The sequence below is a fragment of the Amphiura filiformis genome, chromosome 11 (genome assembly GCF_039555335.1).
Source record: "Amphiura filiformis chromosome 11, Afil_fr2py, whole genome shotgun sequence".
In the NCBI taxonomy this organism is placed as follows: domain Eukaryota; kingdom Metazoa; phylum Echinodermata; class Ophiuroidea; order Amphilepidida; family Amphiuridae; genus Amphiura; species Amphiura filiformis.
In genome coordinates, this window is record NC_092638.1 from 8,664,786 (window position 1) to 8,678,107 (window position 13,322).

At 34.7% G+C, this 13,322-nt stretch overlaps 1 protein-coding gene across 2 annotated transcripts in view; it reads left to right on the top strand.

The window, feature by feature from the left end:
• The first annotated feature begins 4,988 nt into the window (after nucleotides 1–4,988).
• The window catches only part of LOC140164314 (uncharacterized), a 156,958-nt gene continuing 148,624 nt past the window's right edge, over nucleotides 4,989–13,322 (top strand). For both annotated transcript variants that reach the window (XM_072187587.1, XM_072187588.1), the window contains exon 1: nucleotides 4,989–5,195. In XM_072187587.1, the coding sequence (XP_072043688.1) occupies nucleotides 5,132–5,195 (64 nt within the window). In that variant the 5' untranslated portion in view covers nucleotides 4,989–5,131. The remainder of the gene's footprint in view (nucleotides 5,196–13,322) is intronic.

Genomic DNA, 13,322 nt, shown 5'->3' on the forward strand with positions numbered 1-13,322 from the left:
ACGTATAAAGTAAACATAACCCTATCCACTAAAGAAGAATAAAAAAGGTCTGTAAAGTTTGTTCGGCTTATAATAGGCGAAAAATACCGTGTATTGATAATGAGCCCCTCAAAAAAAGAAAGTCCGCAGTTATTGCTGGTTATGTAACTCGTCCTTCAGCAAAACCTTATCTTGTATGACAATTTGATTGATAAGTTCGTGTGCATAATCTTGTTAGCTCCAATTTGATACAAAAAGTGGCTACCAAACACTCTTAAGGGGTACTACACCCATTGCATTTTTTTGCATTTTTTGCATTTTGTGAAGAAATGAGAAAAGAAATTGGACAAAGTGGTATGCAAAATGAAGGGGCAAATCTTCTCGTTCAATTGGTGGCATCAGTATCAATGAAGCGTACATGCTTCTAATGGTATAAGCCAAAAAGTGGTGCATCACTGATGTTTTAAATTCACTTCATTTTGGAAAGCTTACTATCAACGGATTTCGTTAAAATTTTGGATATGTGTTGCTAACACATTAGGGAAATAATGTTGATATGTAAAATGGGAATAAGTGGTCCCTGATTTCTTTTATGACTTCATGAACTTGGTGCTCCACAACTATCAAAAAACGAACCGGTTAAAATGCTTCTATTTTCAATGTTGAGCTATATTTTTGTATTTTGAACTTGCGACACTATTTCACTGAAACTTAATTAAGCCATAGGTAACAGGTTACCACAACCACACTACAGCAATGTTGAAAAAGATTGTATTTTGTCACCTATACCACCATATTAGGTAGTTTTCCGTAAGCTTCATTTTTGTGATTTTGGTAACTATTTTATATTTATTTGCCCAATCTATCTCAACTAGGCAATCTAAATTGTACTCACCATTTACATCCCAAGGCATTTTAGTATATCCACCTCACACATTTCCATTATATATCCAGTAACAGACAAAATATCAAAAATGATGCCTCATTATGACATGTATGATATCACAGACTATCACATGTATTCAAAATTGATGCCTGAATTTGACCTGAACCAATTGACCTATAACCTGACCTTTGATGACCTTATAGCCTTTTTTAATCTCTTTTCCTAACAACACATTATAGGAGATACATACATTGTGTAGTATTAAATTGTCTATGTGGAAGAGATTAGGCCTAGATATTTAATTTATTCAGTGTTATAATCAGTGAGTACATTTCTATAGATAGTATAACAAAGGATTTAATGTATTCTATTCATGTATTCTACTTGGAGATGTTCAATAGAATAAATTATGGTTTGTTATGAAACACTCATCTCAGTTACCATGATACAGTAAACAAAAAAATATATAGGGCTAAAATGATTTTCTAAAATGGGTTTAAATCACTTTGTAGGTAGAGATATTTTATAAGTTTAGGACATGAGATGATGAACATATTTATGTAGTTCATAAATTTGCAAGAAAAAAAAGAAGAGGGGTACTGGTGAAAATGCGGGTATTATTCCCCCTTAATTGACAAAGAATGATACCAGTATTATCAGTCAGCCACCTGGACAACCGATTCTTTAGAAATGCTTAGTCGCGCTAAAAGTCGATCGATACATGTTAAAATCAGCACAATTCAGAGATACACCTTTTTGCTATGAAATTAATTTTCTCGGTCAAATATAAAGCAATAATTTTTTTTTCTTCAGTAATGTCAGTTAAAAACTTGGTGCTTGGATATACATTTTTTTTAAAATTCTGGTGTTAAAATTAAGCATCAAATTGTGTCTTTTAGTGTGATTTTTTATATTTTTATAGGCCTTGAATTCGCCCGCGAGCTTTACGGAATTCATGTTTTAGCGTCTCAAACTAATATAGTTTGCTAAAGAAAGATATTTCCCACCTATGTAAGGCACATCGTGTGGGTCTATATGTTATGGTTTTGTCAGAATTTCCGTTTTTGTTTTACCCTTTTTCCCTTCATGCTCCGAAAATGTCAAACTCAGTACTTTTATCTCGAGAGCAACCAGCAGAAATAGTCGATATTTCCTTTGTTGTTATCCAGGTCAATTTTCCATTGAAAGCAAATTGCCCGACCAGCGATTTGGTAGCCCAAATCCCCAAATGGGTGTTCTGGTTAAACATGATCAGTAGGAGCGCTATAGGCCTGGGAATTTCTTTGCTATATTGAAGTTCTGGCAACACTATAGCCATGCCGGTATTCCTTTTAAACCCAGGGATATCGATCCACAATGCTAGTATTAGCCTTAGATTTCACGCGTTGATTTTTAAATTTTTTCAGCCGACAGTAAAAGATGGTGAAATCAAAACGGAAATTCTGACAAAACTATGATATATCGCTCACGATGATGTGCGTTAGAAAGTTGGGAAAAATCCTTCATTAGCGAACTATCTTACTTTGAAAAGCTAAAAGGTTGATCCAAAAAGGCTCGCGGGCAGAGTTTAAGCCTATCAAAATCGAAAATCTTACACTAAATGACTAAATTTCACGCCTAAGTTTAACACTAGGATTTGAAAAAAAAATACAGTATCAAGCACTACAATTTTTCCTGACATTTACTGAAAAAATGAAAAGGATTGCTTTTCATTTGGCCGAGAAAATTAATTTTACATTGAAAAGGTGTAACTCAAAATTTAGCTCATTTCAACACCAAATTCGATCGTTTGTATTGCCTCATTAAATGACTGAGTGAACCTTGCATAACAAAAGAATCGGTTGTCCAGGTTGCTGAGTGTTATGAACGTTGTTGTTGGTACATATTCAAAGTTGTAAAACAAAACGATGCACGCGGTCGAACTTGCTATTAAGCGTGGTCAAACTAATGTGCCCCTGCCGACTATCCCAAGTGGAGGTGTAACGAGCGGTTTATTCAATTGTTAATTTGAAACGCATGGATGAATGATGAGAATGAAGGTCTGGCATATCGAAAGGAACAATGCTCGAAAGCAACATGTTTATATGGTAACGGGAAATTTGATATTGTGTCCCACCATCCCAAAATGTAGCGAGGATATGTCCCCCTACCCCCGGGATTGACGGGGGTATCTAAGATACTCAACCTAAATTACCACGTAAATAAATCAATAATGATGCGACTTTATTTAACCCAAGTTATCCAGCAAACACAAAGCGTTTTGGACATCATTCGCAAAAGGTTGAAAAGGGTTGTCAGAAAACGTTAAATATCGGGTTATATAAATGGTATGTAAAGGGTATAAAACGTTTTCATAACATTAAAAAAAAACACCTAATGCAAATATTTTAACATAATGTTATTTAAGTGTTGACAAAATATTTGGCAAAAGATGTTTGCACAAAAAAATAGTTTACAATAATATTTTACAATATTTTCACGACCTTTATATAACCCGACATTTAATGTTGTAAAACGATTTTACCTAACCAAACCCAAAACATAGCTTGTTTAAAACGTTTTTGTGCTTGCTGGGTACACTCTCAGATAAAAGGGTGCTAAAAGGGTTCTTCGTTTGTCCCGTATATGGAACCCTTTATGGTTCTCAAATGAACCACTAAAGGTTCTGAAGGCACTCTGGGGAACCTTTGTGGGTTCTCTGTGCACGCTATAGAACCTTTAAGGGTTCCCCAAAGGGTTCCTGGATTTCATGGAACCTTTTTTAAGGGTTCAAGAGCTAGGGTTCCATATACGGTACTGTCGGGACAAACACAATTTTAATTTGCACCCTTTTTTCTAAGAGTGTATATCAATTTGTATGTCAAAAGAGAGCATTTCAAAAGTGTCACATTTCCACCTTCAGCATGTTTAGGGTGATTCCTATTAACTATTATAAAGAACTCATTACACCAGATCAACACTCAATCGCTGTGTTCATAACTAGCGTGTTTTGAGCGAAAAAGCCTATGTACATTTTGTTTTTTGTTGAAATGTTGTCTTTTTCATTGAAGATGGTATAATTTGGGAAACTAAAGTCGTATTGTGCCGAATAAGGTATCATTTCATTTTTACTTTTTGTGGACGTGCACTTTATAAACCCTAATACCGGAAATTTTGTTATAAAGTTGGGTGTGTTGATGGAATCCTGCATGTTTCTTGGATGTTAAAAAGATGTTTAATTATTTTCCTGACTTATAAAGAACTACTTTACTGGCATCTAGTATTTTTATTATTAAACAGTAATAATAAAAAAAGTATAAAGCCAAGGTAATGGCTTCATTTATTCTGAGCACAAATCTTTGTGCAAAACAAAGGCATAGTCAATCGAGGAAAAAAACCCACACACCCCACACACACCCCACACCCCCCCACACACAAGAAAATAACAACAACAAAAAACAACAACAACCAACCCCCCAAAAACATAAACAAAAACAAAATAACAACAACAACAACAAACCCCAAATTGAGACAAAACGCCAGTTTCGAGACAGATAATATAGGGTCTGTTTAAGTTGCCCCAAAACATCATCATTCAAGGTGGCTTCTAAAGCAGGGACTAATTTTGTTTTTTTAAGGGGCGTTCATGAAAATTTAGAAGATCCGACTCTGTAAGGGATATACAAGCCTTATTATTGAGGGACTAAAGAATCTTAGTACTGAATATTATCTCCGATGCACAATTGCCGTTTTATAGAAGATAAACACGTGAACAGCTATCTACTGGTCAAAAAGGGACGGCCAGAGACGACCTTCTAGAGTACCAACTATTCAGTATGGGTGAGTTTTAATTAAGGGAGGGGGAATATTTCCCCCGGAATTCCTCTTTTTTTTGACACACTTGATAGATTCCGCCCATATAATATTGGTGATATGCCATGTCTATGTGCATGTTGAAGTTTACTTGAAATACCCTGCTAATATCATAGAATAAAGCATGCTGGGAACATGGGGAACTTACAGTTATAACAAAAATCAGTGAACCTGACTAGGTAACAAAATGTTATTCATTACATTAGAATCCAAAATCAAGTCCGTGTCTTCTTTACATATCAATAGAGTCGATACATTCCACTCCAACCCTTTGCCAAGCCCGCTCTGTTGCAGTCAGTCATCGGCTTCGGTTGCGGGTAGCAAACCGGTTTTTGGTTTGTTCTGTTGCTTAATATCTCAAAGCCATACTGGATAATAGCTATTTTCCAAAAGGACCGAGGATTTCGCTTCTTGATGATGCCACACAAAGCGGTGATGTTGCTGGCTTTCATAGCCATGCACTCCCTCTTGTGCGAAGGTAAGTCAGTTTCTGATGCTGCAAATTTATTTAATTGCTCTTTCTGGTGTTGGAAAACTTCATTACAGCCAAACCAAGTTTAACGCCACACCTTATTCTGTATGGCTTCTGACGATAATATGAACAAGATTTGATTTCATGAACAATTATTGAAGTTGTTAGATCACTCAAGTTTTGCAGGTTTTTGATTTTATATTATAATTATTGACGTTACTATGTTTTGTTTTCATTTAAAACACATCTAATAGCCATTCTGTACACTGATTTAAGTCCGTGTTGGTATGATATGATGCTTAATTGAAGGATTTTTTTTCTGTTCTTGCTAAGCACCTGTGGAGGTTAATGTATAATCACCATTCTGATATTTTGTGCAAATCCATCATTGTGGTGACTCGCGAGTGTCTGGTTCATGATCCAAATCATATAGCTTAAGCTTGCTCAATATAGTTTTAAGCCAACAGGAACATTGTTGTTTACTGCACTAATTGGTGCTCTAAATTCTTTCAAAATATGATTTCAACATTAATTATTAAGAACCATTTAAAAGTTACGCCAGATGGATGGGGGGGGGGGGGTTAAAGTGGGAATTCAAATTTTTTTGGGTCTAGAGGGGGATTCTGATTTTTTACTTGAATCACGAGGAAGAATGTTAAGTTTAAATATAAAAAAGGGGAAAACATGAGAGGATCGGAAAATTTTCAGCGGACGCGAGGGGGAAATGTCACTTAAATCGCACTCCTCCCTCTGGGTTTAATATTGAACGGTCCCTTAAGGGTAGATGAGGTATTGTTGGTCGAAAAAACAAAAATCATCGATTCTCATTATTTAAATCAATATATTATTAAAAATAACACTTTGATGTTTTGCAAAAGTTCATTCTACAAATTATATACTTTGAAAACTTGCTTGATTTATTGCTGTTAATGAGTTCTGTACGTTTTGCAAAAGTGTAGTTGTTTCAGCCCACTTTACAATATAACTGAAGAACCACAGGACCTAGAAAAGTATATCTGTGATATTTTAATTCTTCTACACACTCGCCATGAAATGATCAATGCAATTTTTGCCAAAGCTCACTACCATTCGCAAAATGCTGTGAATTATATGCCAAATTACAACAGTTGCTAACCTTAATAACCAAATTAGGTTTCAACTATATAATTAAACTATAATTACATAATGTATGTCTATATTGGGTGGCTATTTTTTTTTAAATGTGTAAGTCAGCCTCTTACCCTAAACCACGACAGTCACGTACTTGGAATAAAATCATGTTGTAACAAAATAATAGAGGTTATCCACTTTACTCCTGTGTGACTTCTAACAAAAGGCGCTGGTTCCCGTAGTATTCCTCATTCAAACCAATTCAATGCACAACCTCAGAGTTGCCTGCATGACTTTGGCGGGCTATTTTGAAACAGTTATGGTTGAACTTCTTTTGAAAGTCCTAAACAAGGTATAGCAGTCGCTGATAGGATATGCAGCTTATAGAACATGGATAACCTTTATTGTTACCGACACATCATTTAAAAGAAAACACTAAAGCTATAGAATCGATTAAGATTGAAATGTAAATTGATGTAGAAAAAAAATTGAATTGGAAAAGGCCGCGTGGGCTTAATGTCTGTCTCCATATCAAGAGTATCGTCATGAACAAATACACTTTGTCAAGAAACAAAGATTGCTATTTCACAAGATTCAAAAATCTTGCACGATCCTCTATTTTGAGTCTGATCATGTAAGCCCACTCTTAAGAGATCTTCATTGGCTACCAGTTCATAAGAGAATCAAGTTCAAGACACTCACATTTGTGTACAAGTCTACAAGTCCCTGAATGGCCTCTCTCCTCAGTACATTTCTAACTGTCTCACGATCAAGAGCTCCATACATGCTATGAGTACTAGGTCCAGTGAGAGTGTTAATTTTGTCATTCCTCGCACCAGGAAAAGTGACTGCACAAGGTTTTGGAATGGCTTACCATCTACAATCAAGAATGCCATCAGCCTGGACTCATTTAAGTCATTGATCAAACTCACTTATTTCTTTGAATTCCTCATTTTTGAATTTTTTGGTTTTCTTTTCTCTTGCGCCTTGAGTCCCTAGGCAAAGGCGCATATATATAAATACTTGTTGTTATGTTATGTTATGTTATTTTCCAATAACATGAACATCTTGAACGGTATTTTGTTCCAAATTATTTTTAATTTAAAAAAAAATGCGCTGTATAAAATATATCCATGTCAAAAATAAATAGTAGTGTTTGTAATTGACAGATATATTTTTAAAAGTGTAAGCATGATTTTTTTAAAAATAATGTTAAAAATGATCATGTTTACGTATTTCTTCCACTGCAGTCATAAAATTCAGGATTTTTAAAAAAAATCACATTATTCTGTAATATTGTTGTTACAGTGCATGACCTAACATGTAAAATAAAGGCAACCTGTTTCCTTTTATTATCACATAGGGCCTACATAAAGCATTCCGTTAATCATATTAACCATTAACCAGTGTTTCGGATCACTGCTAAGCTACAAAAGCCAAATCACGGTACCTTGGTTATGTATGAGTATTGTTGGCATAATTGACGCGCCTCGCCTGATTTGTGTTTGAAGAAGTTCTAGTTCGGAACATCACGATAATAATAATGCACAACCATGGAAACCACTCAACTCGAAAATTCGCTATACTCGTTTTGGGTTTAAATCAGATTTGAGGGCGCTATTAATGAAATAAGGACTGAGTTTAACTTCGAATCAATAATCATATCATTTATATCCATTTGATATATTTACTTGCCAAACCTTTTTGATATGTATTATTTGGAAATAATTGTTATCTAACAAGCATGCACATTCACATATTGTACAATACTACATTCGTACAGATTGGTTCTATTTTAGAAATTATGTGCTTATTAAAAGTGTCAAGCGGCATGTTCATGTAAAAATCTGGCAACCAAATTATTTTGGTTGATTCGGATATGTTGAATTCAAAAATGTTGTCTGCCAAGCTACAAGGTACTTAATAAATCAAAACAAAAACTATAAGATTGTCGGTTCAAAGTGATAATATACCTAATCAAAATGAACAGTATGTCTCATCTGAAAGAATAGTTCGGGATCAGAAATAAATGAGTAGTATAGGGATTCTATTTGGAAAAAATAATAGTGTGAAATTAACTCTCTCATCACATGCTAACTAGGCATAACAGATAGTGTAAACTATTCCTTTTCTGAAACCTCTAGCTAGGCGAACAATTTGCCTAATTTTTTAAAACGAAAAATGGAGCAACTTTTGACCATACACAGCAAGCAAATCGGCCTTAGACCTCATAACTTCTCAAATGTATGTCGTACACGCACAAACTTTACATTTTTGGGATCCGTGGGGTCAGTCGCATAATTTGACATGTTGGGTCAGTCCATGTCAAAACAGACTGAGTGTACACCCACCCTCTTGGATTTTGCTCTCCTTTGGCTCAGGGGTACCTTTCATGGGTCCCTAGGTGAGGTCACAAGAAAAAATTTCAAATTCCATTTCGTTTGCGAATGGCAGGCCGTCAAAGTTTGGCGACCTTGACCAAAATTAGGAATTTAAGTGGTCTAAATGACAAAGTGCTCTCTTTGATGGGTATTTTCTTCTTCATTGAATCAGTTGTAACCCTCTTGTTGAATGTGGTCACTCACTGGCTGTGTCTGAAATGCCTAATGCCAAAAAAGATTGATTTTTGAATTTCGTTGGGATTTCAGGGGGGTCAAAATCGGCACTTCGTGCTGTTCAATCAAATTATATTTGATTTTGAAGGACCCATGATAATGTCACAGTGCACTTATAGGTCCTACTTATATTCAGAATGGCTTAACCATGTGCCAATGTCTATGAGCAATACAAAAGAAGATAAATTTCTAGACCCCTACAGAATTTTAGGATCTGGGTGGGCGACGTATCGTGAAAAAAAAAAGCAAATTGTGACCCCTAATAACTTTAGGTGTACACCAGATATGAATTTCTAGTCTTTTGCATCTGAAAGAATGCAGTCTAACGTTACTAGGAACATAAGATCTGTTTTGTATTTTTTGTGTTTTGATACTAAGTTGACGCTTTCAAAAATGCCAATTTTTGACTAACATATAGGTTACCATTTTGATATGCCCTTTTTTCTATTTTTGATCACTAATTATATTCAGAATGGATTAACCATGTGCCAATGTCTATGAGCAATACAAAAGAAGTGAAATTTCTAGACCCCCTACATAATTTAAGGCCCCCCTAAAGTGGTTCAGCCACAAATGGCGCCTAAAATCGGCACATTTTGACCCCTAATAACTTTAGGTGTACACCAGATATGAATTTCTAGTCTTTTGCATCTGAAATAATGCAGTCTAACGTTACCATGGCTACTAGGAACATAAGATTTGTTTTGTATTTTTTGTGCTTTGACATTAAGTTGATACTTTCAAAAATAGTCATTTTTGCCTAGCGTACAGGATGCGGGTACAAAATTCCAATTTTAGTGTGACTTTTATTTTTGGAAACAATGGAATGGAAACAATTGCAAAACAAACAAATAACACAGAAAGAGAGCATACGGAAATGTGCACTTCGTACGCATAGAGACTTGTATTTTGCATGCATGTGGTCGAATCAACCAAAAGTGTCCACGGGCCAAAATAAAAGTCCGAAATAAAAATGTCTCCACAATTTTTTCCTTTTGCCCATTGATTGATGACATATTGGCCTTATAGGAACCAAAAGTGCCATTACTAATCTTGAAAAATAAATCCAGGACGTGTGATAGTAAATGTGATATCAAAACCCAATGTTACCTACGAATACCACTAGGATGCTTTCACTATCGCAATACTAATCAACCTAAAACAAATGGACTATTCCCATTAACGCTTTTTTCGTGTAATGTAGACCACAGGGTGTCAGGAAAATGCTAGCTCAACCAGAAAATATTTGTTTTTATTTTTATAACGCGATCAATATGATCTTAGTCAATTTATGCTAGTTTATTTTTGAAAATGAAGTTTAGGTCAGTTTCTGTATTTTATTTATCAAATGAGTATGAATCAATTAACACATTGTATAAGAACGAGTAGGATATATGTTTTCAAGAATATTAGGAATTATAAGCATACACCTAACGCTTTATACAATGAAAAGGTGAACAAACCCGGGTATTCGTAGGTAACATGCGCGATTTAACAATATCTATATTGAGTTTAGAGGTTTAAAGTTTGCTATTATGGTAATGAATTAATAAAATGGTAGTTTTTAGATCTCTTTGAGATGGTACGTCCAAACGAATAAATGCTATTACCTTAGATCAAAAATGTTTTGATGCTTTTAGCAAGATTTTGACCACTTCATTTTGATATACAAGTAGTTAATCAGCAATTTTACATAATAAATAATTGTTGAATGAATCCGTATATGAGTAATAATAGTGTCCTGGGGTACCGCTTAAAGTTTTTGACAATTAATTTCCATTGGTAGCGACACTTCATTACACATGTCATGTATTATGCTGTATTCGTAAGTAACATTTCAGTATTTGTAGGTAAGAATTAGACTTTTGGTGGATATTATAAAGCACTTTGAATATATCATTTTCTTTATGTGCGTTTATTGATACTTTATACCCTATCATGTATTAATAATGTCGGTTCACAGCGGTATTGAAGTAAGAAACAAAGGCACTAAAGTGACTTTAATTTGCTTAATTGCACACAACTCGCTTAAAACCGTTATTGCAGACTTGTGAAGTCCATCTTGGAGTCAGTTACGTCTTGTGGCCTTTCGTTTGAGGGCAACTACAATTAGCTTTATATCAGGGTCCATCATTATGTTGTCTAGATCATGAGACAATGAGAACAGTCGTTTTTTTTTCATGGTATTCGTAGGTAACCTTAGCGAAAACGTCAAAAGTTACCTTCGAATAAATCAATTTGGACACAAATTACTCAGACACCAGAAGGTCGGTAAACATTTAAAATGAAGCACACATGACAGTTGACAAATCCAAGTATTTATCCCTTCTAATCTTCTTTGAATCTGATTTTTCTTTCAAATGAGCAGACCGTCGTCTATTTCAGTACATATTATTCAACAATTAAGCCGTATTCAGTTTTGCATGGTGGGCATGTATGTGAATTCGCAACTTTCATTGACATATGATTTGATAGCAAACATACAGGCCTTCGTTATGTACCAATATGGGCATTGGCATGAATGGCGGTGTTTCACAATACTGTCATGATGTCAAATTGTATTCGTAGGTAACATTCGGTTACCGAAATTTACCTACGAATACTTGCGTTTATTGTTGACATCTCAGAAATATTTAAACGCAGGCTATTGAAACTTGGTAGAAATAAAGAGTGTATTACCCTGCACCTATTGCTTAACTATTGTTTACTATTCTCTCACTTTGTGGAAATGACACAGCTTTTAACATGTATTCGGAGGTAATGCATATTTTTTACCAAACCTACCTTTGTGCCATTTAGAATTTCTGGCAGCTAAACACAATAATAAAGATGCCCGAATGCAATGCATTTCAGTATTGGACATATCAAAGCTTGTATCAATTGCGCATTTATTAGTGATTTCCATTTTTTAAAGATATATCTAGTGCTATGAAAAATTGTATTCGTAGGTAATGTAAAAAAATACCACTCAAAAATGATCACAAAAATTCATAATTATGTACAAATATGTGAAAAATTGAACAGGCAATCTTTGAATACACGCCTTTCAGGAAATCAATTTAGATTCAATCCAATGACTTCTTTTCATAACTGATTTAGACGTTTTTAAAAATACTTTAAGAAATATTTTTAAAAATGGGTAAAAATAGCATGTTTTGGGGTCTCTGTGTCTAAGTTTTTCACAGAAGGGGTCTTATTATATATGGCGCGAAGCGTATGATCAAGGCGAATAAACACAATACAAAAACGAATGCCAATTGATTAATACTTTTAAGTTATGGCCCAGAACATGCCGTGTACACTTTTCGTTGGATTCGACCATGTATGGAAGTGCCATTTTGACCCCCTTGAAAATATATACAGAGGATTTTAAATTAGCTCTTTCTCACATTTGACTCAAGAGCACCGTGAATTGTCAGGAGAAATAAAGAAATTGCAATAAAATTAAAAAACCTAGAAAAAATAGCACAGTGAAATGGGTACTTTGTACCATTACCTGAATACCTGTCATTTGCAAGTGCATCGTTGACAGGAAGCACCATTTTGACCCCCTTGAAAATCCGTACAGAGAAATTAGTTTTTTCTTATTATTTGACTCAAGAGCAACTTGAAATAACATTGCAAATAAAACAAGTTGCTATAGAATGATCAAAAATAGAAAAAAAGGGCATTTAAAAATTTGCATTTTGTACCCGTAACCTGTCCGTTAGTCAAAAATTGGCATTTTTGAAAGCGTAAACTTAGTATCAAAACACAAAAAATACAAAACAATTCATATGTTCCTAGTAACATTAGACTACATTCTTTCAGATGCAAAAGACTAGAAATTCATATCTGGTGTACACCTAAAGTTATTAGGGGTCAAAATTTGCCGATTTTAAACACCATTTGTGGCTGAACCACTTTAGGGGGGCCTAAAATTCTGTAGGGGTTCTAGAAATTTCTCTTCTTTTGTACTGCTCATAGACATTGGCACATGGTTAATCCATTCTGAATATAATTAGTGATCAAAAATTGAAAAAATGCCATATTAAAAGTGGCATTTTGTACCCGTAATCTGTATGTTAGTCAAAAATTGGCATTTTTGAAAGCGTCAACTTAGTACATGTAGTATCAAAACACAAAAAATACAAAACAAATCTTATGTTCCTAGTAACGTTAGACTGCATTCTTTCAGATGCAAAAGACTATAAATTCATATCTGGTGTACACCTTAAGTTATTAGGGGTCAAAATTTGCAGATTTTAAGCGCCATTTGTGGCTGAACCACTCTAGGGGGCCCTACAATTCTGTGGAGGGTCTAGAAATTTCTCTTTTTTTGAATTTCTCATAGACATTGGCACATGATTAATCCATTCTCAACATAATTAGGACCTATAAGTGCACTGGTACAGACACAACCAGTGAG